General features: G+C 42.0%; 1 protein-coding gene across 1 annotated transcript in view; it reads left to right on the top strand.

The window, feature by feature from the left end:
* The window catches only part of nedd9 (neural precursor cell expressed, developmentally down-regulated 9), a 56075-nt gene extending 31656 nt beyond the window's left edge, over positions 1-24419 (top strand). Inside the window, exons 3-7 of the mRNA XM_068001728.1 lie at positions 14969-15067; positions 16855-16971; positions 17400-18644; positions 20158-20247; positions 21568-24419. Of these exons, the coding sequence (XP_067857829.1) occupies positions 14969-15067; positions 16855-16971; positions 17400-18644; positions 20158-20247; positions 21568-22077 (2061 nt within the window). The 3' untranslated portion in view covers positions 22078-24419. The remainder of the gene's footprint in view (positions 1-14968; positions 15068-16854; positions 16972-17399; positions 18645-20157; positions 20248-21567) is intronic.
* Positions 24420-24896: the final 477 nt, after the last annotated feature.

The following is a 24896-nucleotide window of genomic DNA, read 5'->3' as shown; positions in this document are numbered from 1 at the left end:
GAGCCAAGCTGACACTCGCTACAGGAGACCCTCATCCTATCAGTCTGGGCTGGATTCAAACCTGGGACTCAGTGAGCAGGCAGTATAATAATTGCACCACCCAGTCAGTTTTACTCTTAGTAATTCTATTTACTGTAACTTTTTTATTTTTAGTGTTTCACAGAAGTGCTGGTGAAACACTTTCAAATCTGTATTTACAGTGAAATGCTTGTGCAGTTTAGAGTACAATACTGTGGGCAGCTTCACAGCTGTTATTTTTCGGGAGCAGTCTGGCTCACTTAGGCAAATGGAAAAGTTAGGTAACTAAAAGCAGCAGAGTTTGGGTGTGGAGGATAGGGAGACGGAATGTTTAATTTTCCAGACAACAACACATAACGTCAGACTGCAGCACGTGTTTTTTTGAACCACATAGGGTAGAAGAAATTTGATGTACAGAGAGAGTGAGAAAAGAAAAACTAATTTCAGCTACCTATTAAAATGGTGGCATGATTGGTACTGAAGTCAGTAGACAGGCAAGAGGACCAATCAGGAAATGCTTGGCTGGAAAGTAGTGCAGTTTCCATTTTCATTGCAGTTTATATTGGCAGAAAGGTCAGACATTTCCCATTCAGGGCCTACTTCTACTTCTCAATTTATCCCCTGGAGTCCGTGCTGATAATTAGTACAAGCTCCTGCTAAAATTCAGCTGGAGTGTCCAACACCTTCCAGTTATTAAGCAGGTATGGGAGGAAAAGCTTCACACCCAGTAAGACTTTCATGCTTACTTGCGGTTTGGGACTGCAGTTGTAAATGTCATTTTAACTGACATAGTGCCGGTTATTCCTATTAGTGTATTTTGTTTTTCTCGCTCGCTCGCTCTCTGTTTGTTCTTAAATTAAAATGTCCTGTGGTTGAAAGATACCTTTTTCACCAAAATGGCTTCTGCTGACACTTGAGTAAATTGTCCAATCGCGCACTTCTGCCACAGAGCCTCATCCACGGTGGGAAATCGTGCACACGCACGCACGAGCACACGCATGAGCACACACACGCATGAGCACACACACGCACGCAAACCCCCCCCCCCCCCCAATGATCGATGGAAAATTGTGGGCTGTACAGGTGCGATTTTCCAATATGTGCTCCCAGCGAGTGAGGCTCCATGCAGTCGGAAAGCCTACTCCAATTATCACCGTTGTATGTCTGGGGGGGAGGAGGGAGGGAGGGGGGGGGGGTGCAGAAAAACGTTGAGAAAAAAATCTGGGAAAGAAATTGAAACCAATAGCACTTGTCTCACTTATTAACTGTTACGGAGGAGCAAAATGTGTCCAGTGGGACGTTGCGTAGAGTCAGAGTCCAGAGTTTCGGAAAGGAGATATAGTGGGAAGGTGTGCCATCAGTGTACTTTGAGCGTACAGTGCCATGGTCAGATTTCGTCCTGCCACCCAGTTCCTGATCAGAGCTATGCCAGGCAGGAAGGTGCCAGGCAAAGGCGTGAGTTGGGGGTGGAATGAAATGGAGAACTCTAGCTTTGATGGAAACTTTAAGCTTAGTAACACAGGGCCAAGGCTGATTCCTGATTATTGTCCTTTTACTGCAGTGTTAAGCAGTGTCCAGAGACCTAGATGGGTTACCCAGCATGCACTTCTGTACACTCCAAAAGGTGAAAACACCATACTAGCAGGCCATTTCATTCAAGCCAAAACTAATAATCAAAGCTTATTTACAAGGACTATAATTACACAATAGCAAAAGAATAGTGATACAACACTTGATTTAGACAATACTTGAAGCCATGCTGGAAATCATTAAAAAATTTCAAATTCTCCATGAACTTCTCAGAATCTTTAACCTAGATTTTGATGAATGGAACGTGGGCAACTTCAGCTCCAGGGACTCCCTGCCACAACGTGGAAACTGGGAGGTGAACAGAAAATTAGCATCACTTCTATCATTCCAAAGGCAGGCATTAAAACACCAGATCAAAGAAGCTCTTTCCTACTAGACTGGCGATGACATTATTACTCAATTTTACCACTTAGGTAGAGTGGGAACAGCTACTCAAGTAGCAGGGCTGCGACCCCCATGTATCCACCAGGCATCTGCAAGTTTTGCATGCATTGGATATTTCAAAGCCTTAAGGGAATTTATGATGCAGTTAACTTGTTAGTATGTGAAGGTAAATTCAGCACTCCCAGTAAGGAAGCATGGATCCAGTACTGCAGCATTGATTCTTTGACCTACACTCTGTTCAAGAATGGCTCCCTATTGGGAGTGCAGTGATACTTAAGTTACCCGTAATTACTCCCCTCCAGGAAAGCAGTTGGCCCAGATAGTGTCCCATAAAAATCCAGATATCCGTAGGCAGTATTTCTGTTTCGTCTTTCCCCAACAAAAATAATGGAGCTCTTTTATTAACGAAAAGCTTCCTAAAGTCAATTTTAAGTTCACAACATCACTAAAGTTTCATCTGAAAAAGATGTAAGACAGAAATCGTGTGTGACAGAGGCCAGCTTCTGTACCAGTAAACATGAGCATTTTCAAAGAAACTGGCTGTCCAGCCAGATTTATGTCTGGTTCTCAACCTCTTCATTTATTTACTAGTGGCTGTTCATTCAGCCTCTGAATAAAAATTGATGGGAGATTTCAAATTTAAGATGTGTATAGAGGATTCCAAACAGTGCAATTACCATGACAAATTAATGACTACAGACTTCATAATGACAAGGCACAAATCCCACACAATGTCTGGAGGCAGGAAAAATGGCCAGACTCCCAGAAAAATATGGAGGGTGTATAATTATTCCAGTCATTAATCGAAGGGCTGTTGCTAAACTATGTACTTTTTTAACAAGTTGGGACATTCCAGGAAAAGTGAATTTTGTGGTATGGTGCACTGAACACTAATCCAACCATAATCTAGACTTTATTCTTGTTAATGCACTGTTAGAAGTTGATTCTTAATGGAATACAGTAAAAGTGTGGTTAAATAGTGGTACGCCAACACAGATCAACAGTCACTACATTCTAAAAGTAATTATAATTCATTCCATGAAGAGGTTTGAGAGGTACTGATGTGATGAGATGTAACTTAAATGTAAGCAATGATACTCATTACAGACCTGGGATGGTGTTCAAGGATCACTGGCTTAATTTGAGAATATGTTCAAATGTGGTTTAATGTGTAGAAGTCATTTTTTATTTCCTGTCACGGTCTACTTAAACCCTCCGGAAGAACCCCAGTTCAATTTTGGTTTTGACTTCCTGTTTATAACAAGTTACCAGAATTCAAGGGCGGTGCTCTTCGTTGTAAACCAGAATGAGGTTTAAAAGGAGGAGGTTTTCCACACATTTCCAGGGATCATAACTGCTGTGTACAAAGTTCAAGATATGAGTCGCACATACACACACACACACACACACACACACACACGCACCTACACGTACAGTCCAATGATGTATTGTTTTGTAGCCTTGGTTTAATTAGCAGATCTCCTCATTCCTTCTGTTGTTCTTATTGCTTCATAGACTTTGAAATACTAAGTGCCTCTCACAGTCTGCCCTTGCCTTCATCTGACTAGATTGGCACAATCAGCAGAATGAAACGTTCGGATAAAAGCAGCACCAAGTAACAAACCTTTGTGATTACAAAAACTGTGTTTTTCTCAATTTTCTCCAATGATTTCACAAAAACATTGATTCACGGCCGCCCACGGGTACCTTACCCATGTGACCATTCTTTATGTGCGTGTCTAGACCTGCCTGGTGAGCGGCAGCAAGTTATCTGGGACCAAGCCCAGTCCTGTCCTTGCCCAACGTCCAAATTCATGCACTTTCCCAGAGGAGTCGCTGGATATCTATTAGGCCTGGGAAGTCGGCCGGGATTTCTTCCTCCCTGAGCCTGGGGACATTGAGATCAATTTTAGGACTCCCACTGCTGCCTCACCTCACTCAGCACAGGCCAGGGGTCAAACCTGGAATCTTTCTGGTCAATATGACTGAGTAACATACCACATGTTATATTCACCCACTGAACTATCAAGGCAGCTGGTCCCAGCATTCTTTACTTGTATTCATATAACACCTTATAATGTCCTCAGCAAATCACAAAGTGCTTTACAATTAATGGGTTTTGAAGTGAAGTCACTGATGTTGTGCAGTCAGACGCAGCAGTTAATGTGTGCACGACAAGGTCCCACAAAGACCGAGTGAGACGAAAGACCAGATAATCTTTTTTTGGTGATGTTGCATTTCTTCGACTAGGTGCCATGGGATCGTTTACATCCTCCTGAACAGACAGACAAGGAGCACAATACTGCAGATGCTAGAGATCTGAAGCAAAAAACAGAAACTCTGATAAAGGTTCCACACCTGGAACGTTGACTGGTTTGTTCTCTCCACACATGCTGACTGAACTGCTGAGCGTTTCCAGCATTCTCTCTGTTTGTGTTTCAGGCAGGCACTGCCTTGGTTTAACATCTCAATCGAAGGACAGCATCACTAATAATTCAGTGCTCCCTCAGGACAGCACTGAAGTATCAGCCGAGGTTATTATGCTCTGTATAATAATCCAGAACCAGTAAATGCTTGCTTAATGTTTGCAGATCCCAGGTGGGAAGAAGCACAAAACAACACTGGCATCTACCCAACAATGTGTAAAATTGCCCAGGTATGTCCTGTCCACAAAAAGCAGGACAAATCCAATCCGGCCAATTACCGCCCCATCAGTCTACTCTCAATCATCAGCAAAGTGATGGAAGGTATCGTCGACAGTGCTATCAAGCGGCACTTACTCACCAATAACCTGCTCACCGATGCTCAGTTTGGGTTCCGCCAGGACCACTCGGCTCCAGAACTCATTATAGCCTTGGTCCAAACATGGACAAAAGAGCTGAATTCCAGAGGTGAGGTGAGAGTGACTGCCCTTGACATTAAGGCAGCATTTGACCGAGTGTGGCACCAAGGAGCCCTAGTAAAATTGAAGTCAATGGGAATCAGGGGGAAAACTCTCCAGTGGCTGGAGTCATACCTAGCACAAAGGAAGATGGTAGTGGTTGTTGGAGGCCAATCATCTCAGCCTCAGGACATTGCTGCAGGAGTTCGTCAGGGCAGTGTCCTAGGCCCAACCACCTTCAGCTGCTTCATCAATGACCTTCCCTCCATCATAAGGTCAGAAATGGGGATGTTCACTAATGATTGCACAGTGTTCAGTTCCATTCGCAACCCATCAAATAATGAAGCAGTCCGAGCCCACATGCAGCAAGACCTGGACAACATCCAGGCTTGGGCTGATAAGTGGCAAGTAACTTTCGCGCCAGACAAGTTCCAGGCAATGATCATCTCCAACAAGAGAGTCTAACCACCTCCCCTTGACATTCAACGACATTACAATCGCCGAATCCCCCACCATCAACATCCTGGGGGTCACCATTGACCAGAAACTTAACTGGACCAGCCATATAAATACTGTGGCTACAAGAACAGGTCAGAGGTTGGGTATTCTGTGGTGAGTGACTCACCTCCTGACTCCCCAAAGCTTTATCACCACAAGGCACAGGTCAGGAGTGTGTTGGAATACTCTCCACTTGCCTGGATGAGTGCAGCTCCAACAACACTCAAGAAGCTCAACACCATCCAGGACAAAGCAGCCTGCTTGATTGGCACCCCATCCACCACCCTAAACATTCACTCCCTTCACCACCAGTGCACCGTGGCTACAGTGTGTACCATCCACAGGATGCACTGCAACAACTCGCCAAGGCTTCTTCGACAGCACCTCCCAAACCCGCGACCTCTACCACCTAAAAGGACAAGAGCAGCAGGTACATGGGAACACCACCGCCTGCACGTTCCCCTCCAAGTCACACACCATCCCGACTTGGAAATATATCGCCGTTCCTTCATCGTCGCTGGGTCAAAATCCTGGAACTCCCTTCCTAGCAGCACTGTGGGAGAACCTTCACCACACGGACTGCAGCGGTTCAAGAAGGCGGCTCACCACCACCTTCTCAAGGACAATTAGGGATGGGCAATAAATGCTGGCCTTGCCAGCGACGCCCACATCCCATGAACGAATAATAAAAAACTACACATCTTCTACAGTTTGATCAAACTGTGCAAACCTGAGGTAAAAACAGAGAATGCTGGAAAGAGAGAGAAACAGAGTTATTTTCAGATCGATGATTTTTCGTCAGAACTGATGAGCAAATCTGAAATTTTTGTCTGTCCAAGTTGGTTTTGGGTCATTGTTGTGTCTTTCACTTTTAAGTTATAGAATCAACAAAATTTTAAACAGTATTTTTCACTGAGACTGAAAGATTTCAAGCTGTTTCCAAGAGTTTAGGTGCAGTGAAGTCCTACACACATGCATTAAAGTTGACCGGCAGAAAATCACAGGCTGGGAGAGAGTAATTCTGACACGTGCCTGGAGCAGATGGATCAGAAATATTGCCCCTTTGTTTTTTCTGAAGAACTGACGTGACTTCAACCTGTCAGCTTCTCAACTACTTCTTGTGGCACTAACTCTCTCCATTGTACAGTAATTCTGGCTGCAGTCACAAGGCATCTTGATTAATGAAGCTCTTGATGATAACGGGCTTAAAAGCTGCGCCTCTGATCCATAGGATTCCTGTGTTGAGGAGGGTTGCCAACCCTCCAGGATTGCCCCGGAGTTTCCACGAATTAAAGATTAATCTCCTGGACGCTGCTGCGAGCAAACCAGGAGAACTATCATAGGGGCATTAAAAAAAACTATGCATTTTTTTTTTCATTTTCTTTGAAAACTTTCATTTATTAGTTATAAAAATGTTAGAGGTCGAAAAGAATGGCTGTGTGACTGGGTGAGGAGGTTGGAGGCAGAAGGTCATGTGATGAAACCTCCAGGAATATTTCCAACCAGAGCTGGCGACCCTAGTGTTGAGCTGTTTGTGGCACCATCACATGATTGATCACTGGTTCACAGAAGCGTGCAATTCCCACGCACTTCAGTGGGAAGTTGAAGCATTAAAAATTTATGGGGCAGATTTTCCTTTTATGGGCAACTGGCCGGCACAGCATACCTGTGAGGAAGTGGCTGCCTCTGTTGGGAGGGGACTCCAAGGGTAGGCCCACCCCCTGGCTGGGTCTGGAGCCTCAAATGAGCTCCAGGCCACTGACATCAAGGTCTCCCGGAGAAGAGACACCAGAAGATCCCTCAAGTGCTTCTCACTGTCCTGGGAAGGGGGTTAAGAACAAAGTTGTGCACTTGCCTACAACAATTCTGGGCTGCCCACTGGGGTCCAGAGGCCGGCCCTTGTGCCAGGTTTCTTTAGATGCCCGTGTTGGGGCATCCATTGTTCGCAACCAACTGAAAATGAGATGGAGGCTGGGAATGACTCCGCACGCCTCATTATAATACCTACACAGCGTCGGTGCTTAATACAGGCACAGGCCCACTCGCATCCACTGGGAAGCCTCAGGAATTTTCAGGGCAGTGCACTGGGTGCGGAGTCCTGTCGCAACAGACCTCTGCCCTATTTCCCTTCTTCCCTGTGCCTAGGAAATGCCTATTCTCCAGGCACAGGGAAGAGGAAAACCTACCATTGTATGTTTTAGCATTTTTTTAAAAAAAGTACCTATAACCTGAAGAATGTCTGTAACCAAAGAGACATTAGCAAAAATTCATTCGGATCCTTTTGCAGCTGCCTTTAAAATGCATTGCCCCTGGTTTGAGTTTTAGTGAACAAGTGGAGTCTTGTGAGCCGATCGCTGCAGGCTGCACATTGATATTCCTGTTTTGCCACAGCCACACTTTTGGCACGAGTTTCAGCAGAATCTGCCCCTGCCAGCCCGTGTCGCAACAAGTTTGTGTTTTGAAGATCTTTGCACCTCAGCCGTGGATGATGCTGTTTAAACCTAACCTCTGGCGTGGCGGTGTGTGGATGGATTAAAACAGTGCCGGCTTTCAGCACACTCCTTCCAGGTGACTAAACAGATGAGCTCAGCCTGATCCACCTCAGTGGTGCTTACAACTTCTGCTTAAAGTTACCGCCCAGCTCCATCCCGGTTCTTTCCACACATTGTGGCAAAAATTAAACAAAATGCTCAGAGTTCTGTTTTATCCTGCTAACTTTTTTTTGAAATATTTAAACAAAAAAGTGTTGCAGAATCGTACATTTTGTAATATTAATTGTCACTTCTCTACAAAACAGTGAAACCATTTTCATCATCACTTTGGAAGAGCTGCAGAGCAATATTAGCCCACTAACCCATCGTATTTTTGTGAAGCGCCTTGGGACGTTTTAACAATTTAAAGGTGCTATATAAATGCAAGTTGTTATTTTTGTTGTAAGTGTTGTTGTTAGCCAGCTTTTAAAATGAGTGGAAGTTCACTGGCCTGGATTCTGCATTTTAAAAAGGATTTTTATCTGGCAGTATTGGCTACAGCGAAGTAAATCAATCAGTTTACCTCTTCAGAAGGCGGGAGATCAGTGGCAGGTGGTGGAATTAGCAACCTGATTCTAATTTGTAATGTTGCAAAAGGGTAATGCTGGGGTAACCTGTTATCTGTCAGCCAGAGCAAGCTGAGTCCACAGGGCTGATTCCTCAACTGAGGTCAGAAAAATGCCAATCAGAGCATGCGCATCGCATCGCAAACTCCGACTACGACAAACCAATTTACCAGTCCAGGTCTGCAATGAGCACAGGAGCCTCGTTTCAATATTGAGATGAGGCTTGCGCTCATTTCAGGCGGCCACAAGAGCCTCCTTAAAAAAAGGTCCCGAACAATTTACCAGTGACTAGAATACTTGTGCAGTTTGGGCTCGGGCCTCTGCCCTGCTAAATTGGTTATCGTTTCCCGTGTCTTCAGCTGCCTAGGCCCTAAGGTCTTGGAATTCCCTCCCCAAACCCGTCTGCCTCTCTACCTCTCTCTCCTCCTTTAAGTCACTCCTTAAAACCTACCTCTTTGAACAAGCTTTTGGTCACCTGTCCTAAAATGTCTTTATGCCACTCGGTGTTGAATTTTGTCTGACAACGCTCTTGTGTTGCGCCTTGAGATGTTTTACTTTGTTAAGGGCTCTATATAAATGCCAGTTGTCGTTATTTCGCCTGTTTTAGGCCCTTAAAATGGGTGCAACACTGTTAAATTTAGACCCCTCAATTCTTAGAGTGGAACTTGAACCCACAACCTTTTGACTCGGAGTCAAGAGTGTTACTAACTGAGTCAAGAGTGTTACTAACTGAGTCAAGAGTGTTACTAACTGAGTCAAGCTGCCATATCAGTAATGCAGAATGTGCGCAATAGTTTTTGTGTTTTTCAAATGACGTTTTATTCACCATAGAGTTAGCGATTGGTGACGAGGCACAGTGTATAATTGACCGTAGGATCGACTTGGCTGTAGGATCGACAGGAATGCAGAGCTTGGGTCTTTTTTGACAGGTTGAAAACTGGGTTGCTTGCTAAGGACAGAAGAGAACAAAGGAAAGCTTCTGTTCCACAACTGCCTTTAAAGGTCTGAAGTATATTCATTGATGAAACAACCAGATATTCTGTGAACTGCTGAATTTCAGCTTGCAGTTAGGGTCTGGGATTCCCGTTGTAGCTTTTTTTCTTCCATGGAAAAACACCTGCTTCTGTCTATAATTGGTGTAACCATAAGCTGGGGTGAAAGGTCAATAGATCTATGGTGATCTGACTCTTGTTTATGGCCCTTGTCCCCGTGTCCTTTAGAAGTGCACAAAGGATCGAAGAGCGGAGAAAACTGATTTGTTCAACAACCCATTTGGGTTCTATTCTCATATTTTCTTTCCCTTTCCCACGTTTGGTTGTTGGGTTTTTTAAATGCCAGGTGTTTAACACACTCGCCACGCACAGTGATTAGTTTCTCTTCCTTGTTTATGTGTTCGTTGCTTTCTTGACCTTCAACTGTTTTTAGTGCACTGAGAAGTAGTTATTATTCTTCCTTAATTATATATCACATGCAAATTAAAATAGAGACAGCAGCAAACATTCCGATACAATAAACCTGCCGACTGTGTCCACATTATTTTAGTGAACTAAAAAATGATTTGTAAACACAACATAGAATTTCTTCAGTTGGTGAGTACATTAAAAATAAAAGTACTGGTTTTTAAAAAAACATCAATTATGTTCAACAAATTAATTATAATAATCTTCGAATCATTTCTTTTTTGAAGATCACTTCCTTACGAGTGACTTTCCTGTGAGGCTGGCCTGTAATTCCTTCCCTCGGTTTTAACTGAAAAAAAATTAGCCGAACCAAAGCAGTTTTAAAACCATCTGGGCACCACCTTAAAAGGAAGCTGCCCCATCTGCTGAATCAATATTGACTTTCCTGGGCAGGAGATGGCTGCTAATGGTTCCACCCAACACGTCAGTTTTCACATGCAGATTGGCAGCTTTAGTTGGAATAACATCTCTTTCTATGTGTCTCAAGTTCTCATTCTGTCTGTGCATCACTTTGTTCTCATTGATCTGTCATGGGCTCTTTCATACTTTATTTATGTCTCAGCCCCTCTCAGTGGGATTTAAAAAAAATTAAACTCAACATTTTTTTGAAAATGATTGTTATCAATACGTCAAGTGTCTTTGTGCGTAATAGGTGATTTTCCACTTCTCTTCTGTCTGAGGGTTTCAAATCATTTTTTTCCCCTCATTTTCACAGTGGAAAGAGGGAATGGCTGAGAATATACACTGTCCTGAGGCAGGCTGGCCAAGAGGAATTGTAGGTCCCCCCATCTGTCTCATGCAGATGGCACCAATGAACAGGAAAACAATTTATAGCAGAGTGAAAAGTTTCCCCAAACCAGATGGCCAGAGCTGTGCGTCATTCCTAAAAAGGATCAGCAGAATTTCAGTCATTTGCTTGGAAGCTGAATGCCAGCACACCCACATTTTGTCAAAAAAAAGTGTGTGGTTTATCCTGTCTGCTGAAAGGGGCCTGCTCGACGGATTTACTGTACTGCACTGAGGTATAGGGCACAGACCGAGTAATGGATTGTGGTATAGAGCACAACTGAGCAATGGATTAAGAACATAGGAACAGGAGTAGGCCATTCAGCCCCTCGAGCCTGTTCCGCCATTCAGTTAGATTATGGCTGATCAGTATTTTAACTTCATCGACCCGCATTGGCTCCGTAACCCTTAATACCCTTGCCTAACAAAAATTTATCAGTCTCAGTTTTGAAATTTTCAACTGACCTCACCTCAACAGCTTTTTGGGGAAAGAGTTTTCAGATTTCCACTACCCTTTGTGTGAAGAAATGCTTCTTGACATCACCCCTGAACGGCCTGACTCTAATTTCAAGGTTATGCCCCCTTGCTCTGGACTCACCTACCAGAGGAAATAGTTTCTCTCTATCTACCCTATCAATTCCATTAATCATCTTAAACATCTCAATTAGATCACCCTTTAATCTTCTGTATTCCAGGGAATATAAGCCTAGTCTAGGCCTTGTCCTCATAAATTAACCCTATTAGCCCCTGTATCATTCTAGTGAATCTACTCTGCATCCCCTCCAAAGGTGCCCAGAACTGAACACAGTACTCAGCAGGTCTCACCAGAGCTTTGTATAACTGTAACATAACTACAACCCCTTTCTATATCAGCCAACATTCCATTAGCTTTTAGTGATTTCTGTATTTGGACCCCTAAATCTCTCTGCTGCTGCACAGTTCCTAGCTTGTCGCCATTTAGAAAATACTCTGATCTATCTTTCTTAGGTCCAGAGTGGATGATCTCACACTTCCCCACATTGAACTCCATCTGCCACAGTTTTGCCCACTCACTTAATCTATCAGTGTCCCTTTGCAACTTTCTGCTCCCGTCTACACTATTTACTGTGCCACCTAACTTGGTGTCGTCAGCAAACTTGGATATATGGCTTTCTAATCCTGCTTCTAAGTCGTTTATAAATACAGTGAAAAGCTGAGGCCCCAGAACAGATCCCTGTGGGAACCACTAGTCACATCCTGCCAATTTCAGTAGATACCCATTATCACTACTCTCTGTCTCCAAATTCCTAACTAATTCCATACACATGTCAATAGGTTGCCTCCAATTCAATGCGCTCTCATTTTTGTTAACAAAATCTTACATGGAACCTTATCGAATGCCTTCTGGGAGTCCATATAAATAACATCCATAGACACTCCCTTATCAACCATGTTAGTGACCTCCTCAAAAAATTCAACCAGGTTAGTGAGACATGACTTACCCTTTACAAATTCATGCTGGCTCTCTGATCAGTTCATGTTTGTCCAAATGTCCAGTCACTCTGTCCCTAATAATATAGGACATTGTGGTATAGGGCACAGACTGAGCGATGGATTGTGGTATAGGGCACAGACTGAATGATGGATTGTGGTATAGGGCACAGACTGAGCAATATATTCTATTGCCTTAATGCAACCTACAGTTGAGTGTTATATATTTTGAGATTTTATTTGTTTGAAATGCCTCTATTTTCTTTGCCCCTTTCTGCCTATGCCGCACATTAAGTGTGGCAGAGAGGACAAGTGGACAACCTGCTCTGCCCTCCCTCTTTCTTTTTGTTCCCTTTTCTCTCTCCCTCTCTCATTTTTCATTCCATGAGGAGGAAGGACGTGGCCTTTCCTTTGCACTTCCCCACAATAGTGCAGCGAAGATAGAGAATTCAATTTTGGAGGGGGTGGAATCAAACCTACATTTTGTGTCTCCATAGAGGTGGTTTGTCATTGCTCCAATACTCTGTCTCACCACACTGCTGTACTTTAAATCATTATTTAAAACACAAACTGTTGTATGATCTTAATTGATGAGGAATTTTAATATAAATCTGCTCTTATATTTTTGAGTGCAGTCTCTCAGTAATCTTCAGGTCTCACTATCTATGAAGAGTTACAGTAAAACTGTCAAATTAAATTAGTTTGCGATCTGGCAGAAAATCTGTTATATAAAAGATTTCTTTGGCAATGCATTTTTATGCTCATCAAGATGAGGGTGTTAGCACTGGGGAATGGAACTATTCCCATTTCAAGTATAGCAAAGTAATTCAGTGTAACACTTTAGAGACGTGTCAAATCTAATTCTAAAGCCCCCTCGACTCCGTCCCCAACCATGTGCCTTAACCCCAACCTCATAAAGGTGCACCTCCGACCCCAATGTGACTGTCCCATTTCCCACACAAGTTACTCTTAATGAGATTGTCAATTTAGAGGCATTTTCTTCAGTGACCACATGTCCACTAGAAACTAGGCTGAGACTGCAATAATTATTCTACATCGGGCCCCTAAACCCAGACACTGATGGAGAAGAATTTTGTTTCATTCCCTTGGATTGGATTCAAAGGGTGTTGTGTTTATCCACTGTCGCACCCACCATGCCTTAGTAATCGCTTTCAAATTATTATTCCCTAAATGGAGCTGCAATGAATGGAACTAATTCAAAGAAACAATAGGGTGGAAAATTGGGTAGGCTGCTTACTGGGAGTACAATCCTCGGCTTCCCAATGTGCCATGCCAGAAGTGCAAAAGTGGACAATTTACACACAAAAAGTGCGTTTCCTTTCTTAGCTCACTTTTTAAAGGGATAGACACATTATTGTGATCATGCAGTAAGATTAGCTCGTTCAGCGAGCTGTACAGTTTTTCCACTTTCCCCATTGGGCTACATCCCCCAGTCAGGCTGCAGCATCCTTTACATGTTTAACTCGCTGCTCATGCCAGACTCTGTGATTTAAGGATAGATAAAAGGATGAGTAGCTGTCTGGGAGCTGTCTTTTGTTTATATGATAGCTGTCTAAAAAAACTGATCTATTGTGCCAAAAACCTTCAGATTAGGATCATTAAACCCCTGAGGATCATTTAGGATTGTTCTTGCAGCTTGTCTTTGCTTTGAAGGTGTGGTATCTATGTTATTGGCTGACAGGACATGGTGTTTTCTAATTGATAAAAATCAAATGCACCTTTGTTTCCTGCATTTGTTACAAGCACCGCATGTCAACTCAATCCGTACCCTTCCGTTTCCTAGAAAATTGCACCTTTCATCTGCAACGTCTTTCATCGACATCCATTTAAAATCCAGGTGTTACTTGGGGGTCATTTGCCAATGGAGAAATCAGTGATAAACATTTTGGACTGAATTCTCACCCTGTTACGTAATGGTCTGCACTATGTATGCAAAACTGGAAGTGGTTCAACAGCTCCAGTAGCAATGATCTGGATTCCTTTATTGGGACTGAAGTTCAAATTCTAGTCTTGACTGAAATTTGAACCCAGTTGACCCAATTGCTCTGGAGAGAGTGCAGAGAAGATTTACAAGAATGTTGCCAGGGCTTGAAAATTGCAGCTACGAGGAGAGATTGGATAGGCTGGGATTGTTTTCCTTGGAGCAGAGGAGGCTGAGGGGGGACTTGATTGAGGTGTACAAAATTATGAGGGGCCCAGATAGAGTAGATAGGAAGTACCTGTTTCCGCCAGTGGAGAGTTCAAGAACTAGAGGACATAGATTTAAGCTGATTGGCGGAAGGATTAGAGGGGACATGAGGAAAAACCTTTTTACCCAGAGGGTGGTGGGTGTATGGAATTCGCTATCCGAATTGGTAGTAGAGGCAGGGACCCTCAACTCTTTTAAAAAAGTACCTGGACCTGCACCCAAAGTGCTGTAAGCTGCAGGGCTACGGACTGGGTGCTGGAAGGTGGGATTAGAATGAGCACCTGGTTGTTCTTCAAGCCGGCGCGGGCACGATGGGCCGAATGGCCCCCTTCTGTGCTGTGTCTTTCTATGGTTCTATGGTTCTAATTGGTAAGATTGAACTAAATGGAGATAAATTTCCTATGCAGGTAGTCAGAAATGATCACTGCGGTTTTGAATGCTGCACCAGCCCAGCATTTTGATTCACAGTTGGTTTTAATGGAGATGACCTTTTCCACACACTTTGTATAAGTGCTTGTAGAAATATTTTTCTTCTGGAATAGTAATATACTTTTGTGTTGGCTTTTTTTATACAGGTTGTGACTCCTGTCAGATGTGGACAGGGCTATGTTTATGACTCTCCATCAAGACATCAACAAAAAGTTTACGATATCCCACCAGTTCGCCATCAAGGAGTACGTAATATATTTATCCCATTACGCCTTCTCTATTAAAGCCTGTAAATCTCACATGGTTGACACTGGATCCGAACTTTAGGACACGTAAATGCCACTTTTCAAACTACTGAACAAAACACTGCACAGCCCAAACTGTATAATTACTGTGAGCTCACAACAATATCTTTTGAGTCCAGTGGTTGAGCTCTGGCTGTAACATTCCAATTGCCAGCCATTACAGTTCTAATCTGACGACAAATATTTAGGGGGAAAATATTTTGCTGATCACAGTGTGCAGCATGAATGATTCTGTGCAGAGTACATGTCAATGAAAGTATAGGGATAAATTTTACAAATTAGCACCCTAGACCAGAAATTTGCAGCCTACTCAATGTTCCTTCCTTAACTTTTAATGGCCAGATATTTAGGAGGGCTGTGAAACAGGCGAGCAAGCCTCTTTGCCTAATATTCCGATTAACCTTCCCAGCATGCGAATGAGTATCCTGGAGCGCAAATTCGTGATACGTACTCCATAGTTGAATAAAAAGAAAGGACTTGCATTTATATAGCGCCTTTCGCAACCTCAGGATGACCCAAAGCGCTTTACAGCCAATGGAGTACTTCCTTTGAAATGTAGTCACTGCTGTAACAACACTAGTTGTTGATGCTACTCCCATTATTTATTCACAATGCAAAAGACTCTTGTCTTCGGAATACCGTAAACCGGTGTAAATAATAAAGAACAGTCAGAGCACAACATCGGTTTCAAAATCCATTTATTATACGGATGTTATTGTGCGGGCAGACCACGGAGTGATAGTGCACGTGCAGGGGAATAGAGCATTGGGAAGCATGAAAATAACCTGCGTTAAATAAATGAATGTTACTGGCAAGTAGCAAAGCATTTTGGTGTGAAGGTACGTAGTGAATCAGACTGCAACAGGGCAAAAATGTAGTAAAATTCTAAGAAATTGGGATAGCTACACATGTTGAGTATAATTGGGGATTAATTCCTTTCCATGTGTGAAATTAGGAATGGCATATTTTAATTATATAGAGTAGATAGGGAGAAACTGTTTCCATTGGCAGGAAGATCGATAATCAGAGGACACAGATTTAAGATAATTGGCAAAAGAACTAGAGGTGAGATGAGGAGAATTTAATTTATGCAGTGAGTTGTTATAATCTGGAATGCACTGCCTGAAAGGGTGGTGGAAGCAGATTTATTAGTAACTTTCAAAAGGGAATTGGATTATATACTTGAAAAGGAAAAATTTGCAGGGCTATGGGGAAAGAGCAGGGGAATGGGACTAATTGTTAGCTCTTTCAAAGAGCCAGCACAGCAATGATGGGCCAAATGGTCTCCTTCTGTACTCTAAGATTCTATAATTATTGTAACCAGGATAACTTATTTCACAATTTAAAAAAATAATTCTCCTGTTGCAGCTGTACAATAGTCCACTGTTATATGTTAGAATAATAAAAAACAACAGTACAGGCTATCAAAATTCATCATGTTTCTGAGCGTTCTTAATTGAATCATGAGTCGAGACTTTTCATTACCATCTGCCTGGCCTCTAATCATACTTGATCCAAGGACTGGCATTTACTATGGAGGTTGCACCTCACCCTCTCCAGAGCTGAAATAAAGATGTTGCAAAAGAGAGCAATCAGGATGGGAGATAACTAAATCAAACAAAAATCTGAGGGAAAAGATTTTTAAATTCCAGCCATTTCAAGTTTAATAATAGTATTAAGATACTGTTTGGCTTAAGTTCTGACCGAGCTTTACTCTCCATTAACAGCTGTATGACATCCCTCCTTCAATGCTGAAAGGACCCATGCATCAGACACAACTGGAAGACTTTAGAGCCAAAGGGTTGTATGACATACCATCTGGTTTGGGGAAGGAGAATCAAAGTGTAAGTATTTGCTACACATCTAATACGCTGTCATTTTTTTTAAAACGCAAGACTTTTTTTTAAAATCAAGAGTTCAAAATAAGCTGGCGGCCAGAGTCCAATGACCCTACACCACACTAGATCCTCGATTGTGGAAAATTAATAATGTTATTCCGCCTTTAAGAATGGATTTGCTGATCACAAATAGTCACTGTTTTTATCTTTTATCTTTTACTCATTGCCTTAACAGTGAATTGAGGGCTCTTCCAATTGAGAAGAAGGTTCAGAAGTTCAGGTTTAGTTATTCAACAAGAATTGGCTTCTCAGTTCTATCAAAGAATGAATTTCATTAAGAAAAAAAGTGTTTAGTAAGAAGGGATCGAGATTAGTTATAAGGTTCTGTATCAGAAATTTAAATGTGTTAAACTATTTTTGCAATTTATTTATAGGTGTATGATATTCCACCCACTTCTTGCAAGGATGCATTTGGTGGTGAGGACAGAGAAGCTACGTATGATTTCCCACCACCAATGAGACACTTTGCAGATCCTCTTATTCGTCATAAATCTGAAGGGTTATATGACATCCCTCCAACTACTGTAAAGCCACCTTTAAAACTGCAGTCAGGAGCTGGGATCAGTTCTCTGAAACAGTCTATTTACGATGTCCCGCCAACAGTGGTTAATTCTGAGTTGGTTTCAAAAAAACAGTGTGTTTATGATATTCCACCAACACACCAACAGACTTCACAGAAAGACATCTATGATATTCCTCGAGGTTTGCAAGACTTTGATCGGGCTACACCAGCAGTAGAGAACGTCATATATGACATTCCCCCACAGGTTTCACAAGACGTTAAGGTGGTCCAGGATGTGACTGATGGAATGAACCGTTTGTCATTCTCCAGCACAGGTAGTACACGGAGTAACATGTCTACGTCTTCAACTACATCCAAGGAGTCTTCTATTTCAGCCTCGCCACTGCCAGAGAAGAAGTTACTACTAGACCTAGACTCTGCCTTTGAGAGACTGACTCAACTGCAGCATAGTGTGGACGTATCAATAAAGGGACTCATGGCTTTTGTTATTCCTGACTGGCGATCTTATGAACTGATGGGAAAGAACCTCAATGAAATCCATGCCAGTGTTGACAAAGTAAAACACTCACTACTGGGATTTCTTGGGTTTGCCCAAGGAGCCATTGCGAACGCGTCACGTTTATCGGATATCAGTCTTCACAACAAACTAAGAAAGCAGCTGCAGCGCTTGGATGACTCCTATCAGATTCTAATGCAGACTAGCCAGGCACTGGATAACAATAACTGGTCTTTGAACATCTTGGTGGTAAACAGGTCTCCTAATAAATGCGATGACCTAGACCGTTTCGTCATGGTGACAAAGACTATCCCAGACGACATTAAGCAGTTAGCATCTTCTATAAGCACGAATGCAGAACTCTTATTCAAACAAGGTGTTGGCATTACAAACTTAGAGACTGTTCATGAAATAAACCAGGTGACTGTTGGCGACAACAGTACTACAAACTGTAATCACCCCCATTCACAAGGAGATAAGACACTGATTCAGATAAGGCCTTTGCATAGCCCACCACAATTGGACCACCAGGATCACATTAAAAGCAAAGAAACCATAGATAAAAGTTGGATGGAAGACTATGATTATGTCCATTTACAGGTTTGCATTATTTCTGATCTTTTGAACTTAACTGAACTTCTATTTTCCCTTTCTCGTTTCTAAATTAAGAAATGTATCAAAAGTACTTGGAATTGCAATCTTGCGTCACTTTTGTAATTCCCTTGATTGAAAAATCTTTCTAGTCTGATTAAAGTATTTGGTAGTAAACATTTTCCAGCACAGTATAGTTACTGTAAAGTTATATTATCCATAATGCCTGCACTAGCTGGCTTGGCCTGCACAGAAATATGAAGAACAGTCTCCCTTCTTAGGCTGTGAGGGACAATTCCACGATCTAGCACTCCTCGTGAGCGCATCTTAGAAAATCATAAGTGCATAGACTGTGAATTTCCACCCATTCACTTTAATGGATGAAAAATCACAGGCTGCGTGTTAGTTTCCTCTGGTATATTCCCTGCGAGCACCTCTCTCCGCCTGTTGCTCAGGAGCTTGCAACCACCCCCTTGAGATTCTCCTGGTTATTCTTGTATCGTGTAGGCACGAATAAGAACCTATAATCATCCATGGATTTTAGGACAGTTTGAAGGGCATTCTGACTGTTTCTTGCATTTGGCAAAAAGATGCAAGGATTTGCATTGCATTTTGGTATTGTTTTATTCAGAGCAATTTTTTGTACGTTGAATGGCCTTTGTAAATCTTAAGAGTAATTTAGCGAGGCTCTCCTTATGGTTTGGAGCCTCGCTACATGAGTGTGCAGGTCAGCTATAGCCCCATAACACTATCGAGCTGATTCTGTGACCCATGCTGCTGACGAGTAAGGTACCACACTGGGAGCAGAGCCTCACAAAAATACCCGCCGTCTTTAATGGAACGCTAAAGTTTCTCTCAAGCAAAATGTGTTCTAAAATAAAATGTACAAACTCAAAAGTATGGTCAATTTTCATTTTCAGGAGGGGTTTATGGTAATGTAGAGTGTAATATTATTTGTATATCACCACAAGGTAGCTGTTCCTACCCTGTAGCTCCTATCAATTGGCCATAGAGTGGCATTAATAATCCTGGAATCCCAAAACCTTTCCTGACCACATGTGTGCAAGATATAATAGTGTAGTGGTTATGGTCCTGGATTAATAACCCACAGGTGATGAGTTCAAGTCCCTCATTGAAAGTTATCAAATTGAATTCAATATGTGCCCCTCAGCAAACAGAACTCCTTCCCTGCTGTGGCTAATGTATAACTATAGTCCACTCTACCTGGTTGACTCTTGCATAGAGCCGGCGCGGACTCAATGGGCCAAATGGCCTCCTTCCGTGCTGTAACCTTTCTATGATTCTATGATTCATGCATTCTGAAGTGCAAGGCACTCAGTTGTTCAGGGAAATTTAGTAAATATGGCTACCAATGTCCTAAGAACAATTTTTTTTTGAGGGGGGGTGGAGAGAAACAGCAGTCTTGGTCCTAAAGAATAACATTTTGGGGGATTTCATATGGAAAATGCACCTAATTTGTAATTTATTCATGTTCAATATCTTTGTCATTTAAACATTGAAGGGGAAAGATGAATTTGAGAGGCAACAAAGAGAACTTCTGGAAAAAGAAAATATAGTCAAACAGAACAAGATACAACTGGAGCAACATCAGGTACGTTTTGCTGTGTGGGCATGTTTTCTTCAGTCAGTAACCTGGAAGACTTTATTGTGGTCAACCAGAAGTTTTAACTCACTTCCAATGCTCTGCAATATCGCCATGTGAAGGCTGAATCATATTTGTAATCAATTACTCTGCTATTTTAACAGATGTGGAGATGCCGGTGATGGACTGGGGTGGACAAATGTAAGGAGTCTTACAACACCAGGTTATAGTCCAACAGCTTTATTTAAAATCACAAGCTTTCGGAGGCATCCTCCTTCGTCAGGTGAGTGTGGGATTCCATGAAAGGTACCGCATATATAGTCAGAGAACAATGCCTGGTGATTACAGATAATCTTTCCAACTGGCACGTCCACACTATGCTGCAGTTGAGTCAGTCTCTCAAAGGCAGAGTCTAGGTCTAGTAGTAACTTCTTCTCTGGCAGTGGCGAGGCTGAAATAGAAGACTCCTTGGATGTAGTTGAAGACGTAGACATGTTACTCCGTGTACTACCTGTGCTGGAGAATGACAAACGGTTCTCTGACTATATATGCGGTACCTTTCATGGAATCCCACACTCACCTGACGAAGGAGGATGCCTCTGAAAGCTTGTGATTTTAAATAAAGCTGTTGGACTATAACCTGGTGTTGTAAGACTCCTTACATTTTAACAGATGCATTGATTTTAAACGGGTATGGACTTCGATAAAATACTAAGAGTGGGATTTCACATGAATATGTCAGGTGTTGGTCCAGTAATATTAGACAGCGAAATGTGTAAACTTTAGTTTTCCATAGCTTCTTGGTTCTACATTAATACATCAGGAGAAACAGTCAAGTAATTTTGAAAGGGATTCCCTTCCCCAGATGAAATGGAACCTCCTCCCTGCACCACTCATCTCCTACCTCCAAAAAAACATGAAATGTGAATGTTGGTTGAAGGTGAGATTCAGGCCTGTGTCCCCTTGCTGTAGTGAAGTCTTAAAATTAATATTGTGGATAGCCCTGTAATTGCAACAGAATGGAAAAATATTCCGTCCTCACTTTTCCTTGTATATTAAAAACAGATAGCAACATTCTGGTGGTCACTGGTATCCAGCTGTAAGGGTACTTTGTCTTGATGTGTGTATATATCAATAGGAAAATCTCAGGTAATTGCTATTGGTTCGGGAGGAGGATGGAAGACATTTATTTTTGTAATGTTGGGTTTTGGATGAACACTTTTCACCAGTGAAATTGAAAAGTTACAAACTATAGGAGCAGGACAAATAATTATGTTCACATTAGTTGTGATTGATTTTTTTTTTAATTGATTTACTTTCCTGTTTCAGTTAAACCAGTTCCAGGAGCTGGAGAAAGAAGTCACAAAACCAGTGGAGAATGACCTCTCAAACTGGAAAGCACCACAGCACATTCCCCAGAAGAGCAGCAGTCTCAGTTCTCAAGACAAACAGCTTCTCTTCTTCTACTCTGAACAGTGCGAGACTCATTTTGTAACACTCCTGAATGCCATCGATGCCTTCTTCAGCTCCATCAGTGGTGGGCAGCCACCCAGAATCTTCGTGGCTCATAGCAAATTCATTATCCTCAGTGCCCACAAACTCGTATTTATAGGGGACACGTTATCAAGACAAGCTATGGCGCAGGATGTTCGGAATAAAGTATTAAACTATAGTAATCTGCTTTGTGAACTTCTTAAAAGCATCGTCATGGCAACCAAGACAGCTGCCCTTCAATATCCCAGCATAGCAGCAGTGCAGGAGATGGTGGACAAGGTCACGGAACTATCCTATCACTCTCACCAGTTTAAAGTCCTGCTGCTGCACTTGGCATCTTTATGAAGGGACAATATGGATACGCAGCCAAATTCTGAATAACAAAAGCTATTCCTTAAAGAAACAATATATTGTATTACGAGGACATGCTTGTTGAGTATCCTGTTGTGTAGAATGTTTTTATATCACTATGTATTTTTGCTACATTTCCCATGCTCATTGTTTCACTGAAACAATTCTCATTCTTCAGATGCTAGTCACAAGCATATATAATACTAGAGTGTCTAGATTTTAATGTTCCCTAAATTACTCTGGATCATACTGTGCACCTTAGTATAATCACACTTTAAGGCACAAACTCATTGTTAACTATTTTATATTTAACACTGCAGTAATACAACAGGCAGAGTACATTTTGTATCGCGTATGTTTTTATCAACTTGACATTTCATCAACAATCAGAGCAGGAAGTTGTGGCTTTGATGTTTATAACTGTACATATTTATTGGAGTATTCACATAGTTGGATACATAGAGAAGAAGATAATCACTAAAAGGGGTTTTCTGCTGCACCAGATGAGAGAGGCAGTAGTTTTAATGGAGTTGGTTAATCTGAAGATGGTTTTGACTTATTCAGAAATGAGGTAACAAAGTACAGGGCTGATTCTACAATCCTGTGCTCCAGAATGGAGCCGCACTCACAGAGAGCACATCGAAGACGCACGCTGATGATTTTCTGCCAATCAAAATTGATCGACAGAAAATAACAGGCTGCATGTTGGTCACAGGCTCCCCATGAACACAACTCCCCACTGGCAGTGTGAAGCTGTGGCATCAGCCCGCAAGTGTTCAATTTTGCAAGTTCACACTGCCAGCGGCGGGATATATTGGAAATTTGGGCGTGCTGCGCACAATTTTACTATAATTGGAAAGCAAAATGACCCCTTTATAAGTGTAAACTGGAGAACTACATTCACATACAGAAGCAATGTGAAATAATCATTCTGCAAAAGATTACGAAGCAGAGAAGTAATTCACTACTATGTCTTTGAATTGTAGCTTGCATAATGTTCTAACCTGTACTGCGCATGTATATTTTTACTGTTTAACCATCATCTCCATACTCGATAATTTATTCTGTTCTAACATTGTCAGATGAAACCATATTTACTACTTAGTTATCATAGATTTTTGCAAAATGCCCTATCAAGTGAGTGACAGTTCAAGGATATTGAACAGGAGTCAATGAGTACAGTCTAAATACTTTAACACAGGGGTGTCCAGACATGCAACCCCTGAGCCCTCGAAGCCTAAGTGACTGGGTCCTATTTGTGCTTACATTTCTTATTCGCTAGTTTGTGCTGTTTGAATTTTGTAGCCAGCGGTTGGGAAAGGGCAGTTCTTAGCATTTTTGCCTTATTGAATAAATCCTAAATAAGAATGCACTGATCTGTTAGGAAAAACTTTGCAATATTTGCAAATTAAAAGGAACATGAATTATATTGTGGCCCTCGGGGACCCTGGTACACACCTGTCTGGCCCGCAAAGACACAAAGGTTCTACATCCCTACTTTAATACACTGAGAAGAGGTTCCCATGATAAAATTACAAAGATTATACCACCAGCTGGCTCCATATTGACAATCTGAATATCAAAGATCTATTGTGCCCAACATCAAACCAATCTGTACGAGAGTTTGTCCCTTCCCCAACCGGTCACATACTTTTTTTGTTATATTCATTCTTGGGATGTGGGCGTCGCTGGCAAGGCCGGCATTTATTGCCCATCCCAAGTTGCCCTTCAGAAGTTTGTGGTGAGCTGCCTTCTTGAACCGCTGCAGTCCGTGTGGTGAAGGTTCTCCCACAGTGCTGTTAGGAAGGGAGTTCCAGGATTTTGACCCAGCGACAATGAAGGAACGGCGATACACCTGATGGCAGATTTAATCTATTTGTTATGAATCATGTCACATTCTTATGTTAGGGTGCATAATGTAATGTGCAGCAAATCTGAGTGTAGCTGACTACATATAGAAAGAAGTCATATCAGAATCTAGATTGTGCCATTTGCCGTCGTCATTAAGAGTTTGTAGAATCGTGATTTATTCACACCAAATTGCATTGCTGTCTGAATGAAGACATGGTTTCATTCATATTTTTAATGTGCCTTACACTTGTGTGGTTATATGACAAATGAAATTCATAAGAAGAATGTGCAGCAAGAAAGTAAAGTTCAAAGTCTGTTGTAAGCAGTGCCTAACATTGCCAGAGCTGGAAATGTACTTTAATTAAACTGTTCTGAATGTTACACAGAGCATTCTGTCACATTATTCTGTAATCCAGTGTAAAAATTTATAAATATATCTACTGAAATAAAATTAAATGTTTTTGATACTGTTTTAGAAAATGGAAGACGGTTTTATTTTATTCATAACCTGCTGATGTATTCGGATGGGAAGTAATAAATGACCAAATCAGTTCTTTTTTGTTAAAATAATAAATTGTAATCATTAAATTCCAAATTTTTTATTAAATAAAATATGGTGAGTAATTTTCTGAGTGCACACTGGCAGTGGGAGCTTTTTCCACTGCCGGTGCAGAGCTCCTATCATCAGTGCAGAGCCAAAACCGTCGCTGGTGAAGAGCTATGTTCGATGCCAGTGGAGAGCCCTCTTCGCCAGTGCAGAGCCACGCCTGACGCCAGTGTGTATATTAAAATAGCGGACTCGCCGATAGTCCCTGTCAGCGGGTGAGACTGCCCACTGCCAGGATGCACTTTCCCTATGACATTTTACATAATTAAAAAGTACCATATGTTGCTTCTCATTTGAAAAGAGTGAAAGAGGGGATAATCAGTTGTTTTCCTTTTAATATCAAAGCTGAGAGTGG

The sequence above is a fragment of the Heptranchias perlo genome, chromosome 2 (genome assembly GCF_035084215.1).
Source record: "Heptranchias perlo isolate sHepPer1 chromosome 2, sHepPer1.hap1, whole genome shotgun sequence".
Lineage (NCBI taxonomy): Eukaryota > Metazoa > Chordata > Chondrichthyes > Hexanchiformes > Hexanchidae > Heptranchias > Heptranchias perlo.
The sequence above is the reverse complement of the archived record's forward strand: the minus strand, read 5'-3'. Positions and strand labels throughout refer to the sequence as shown.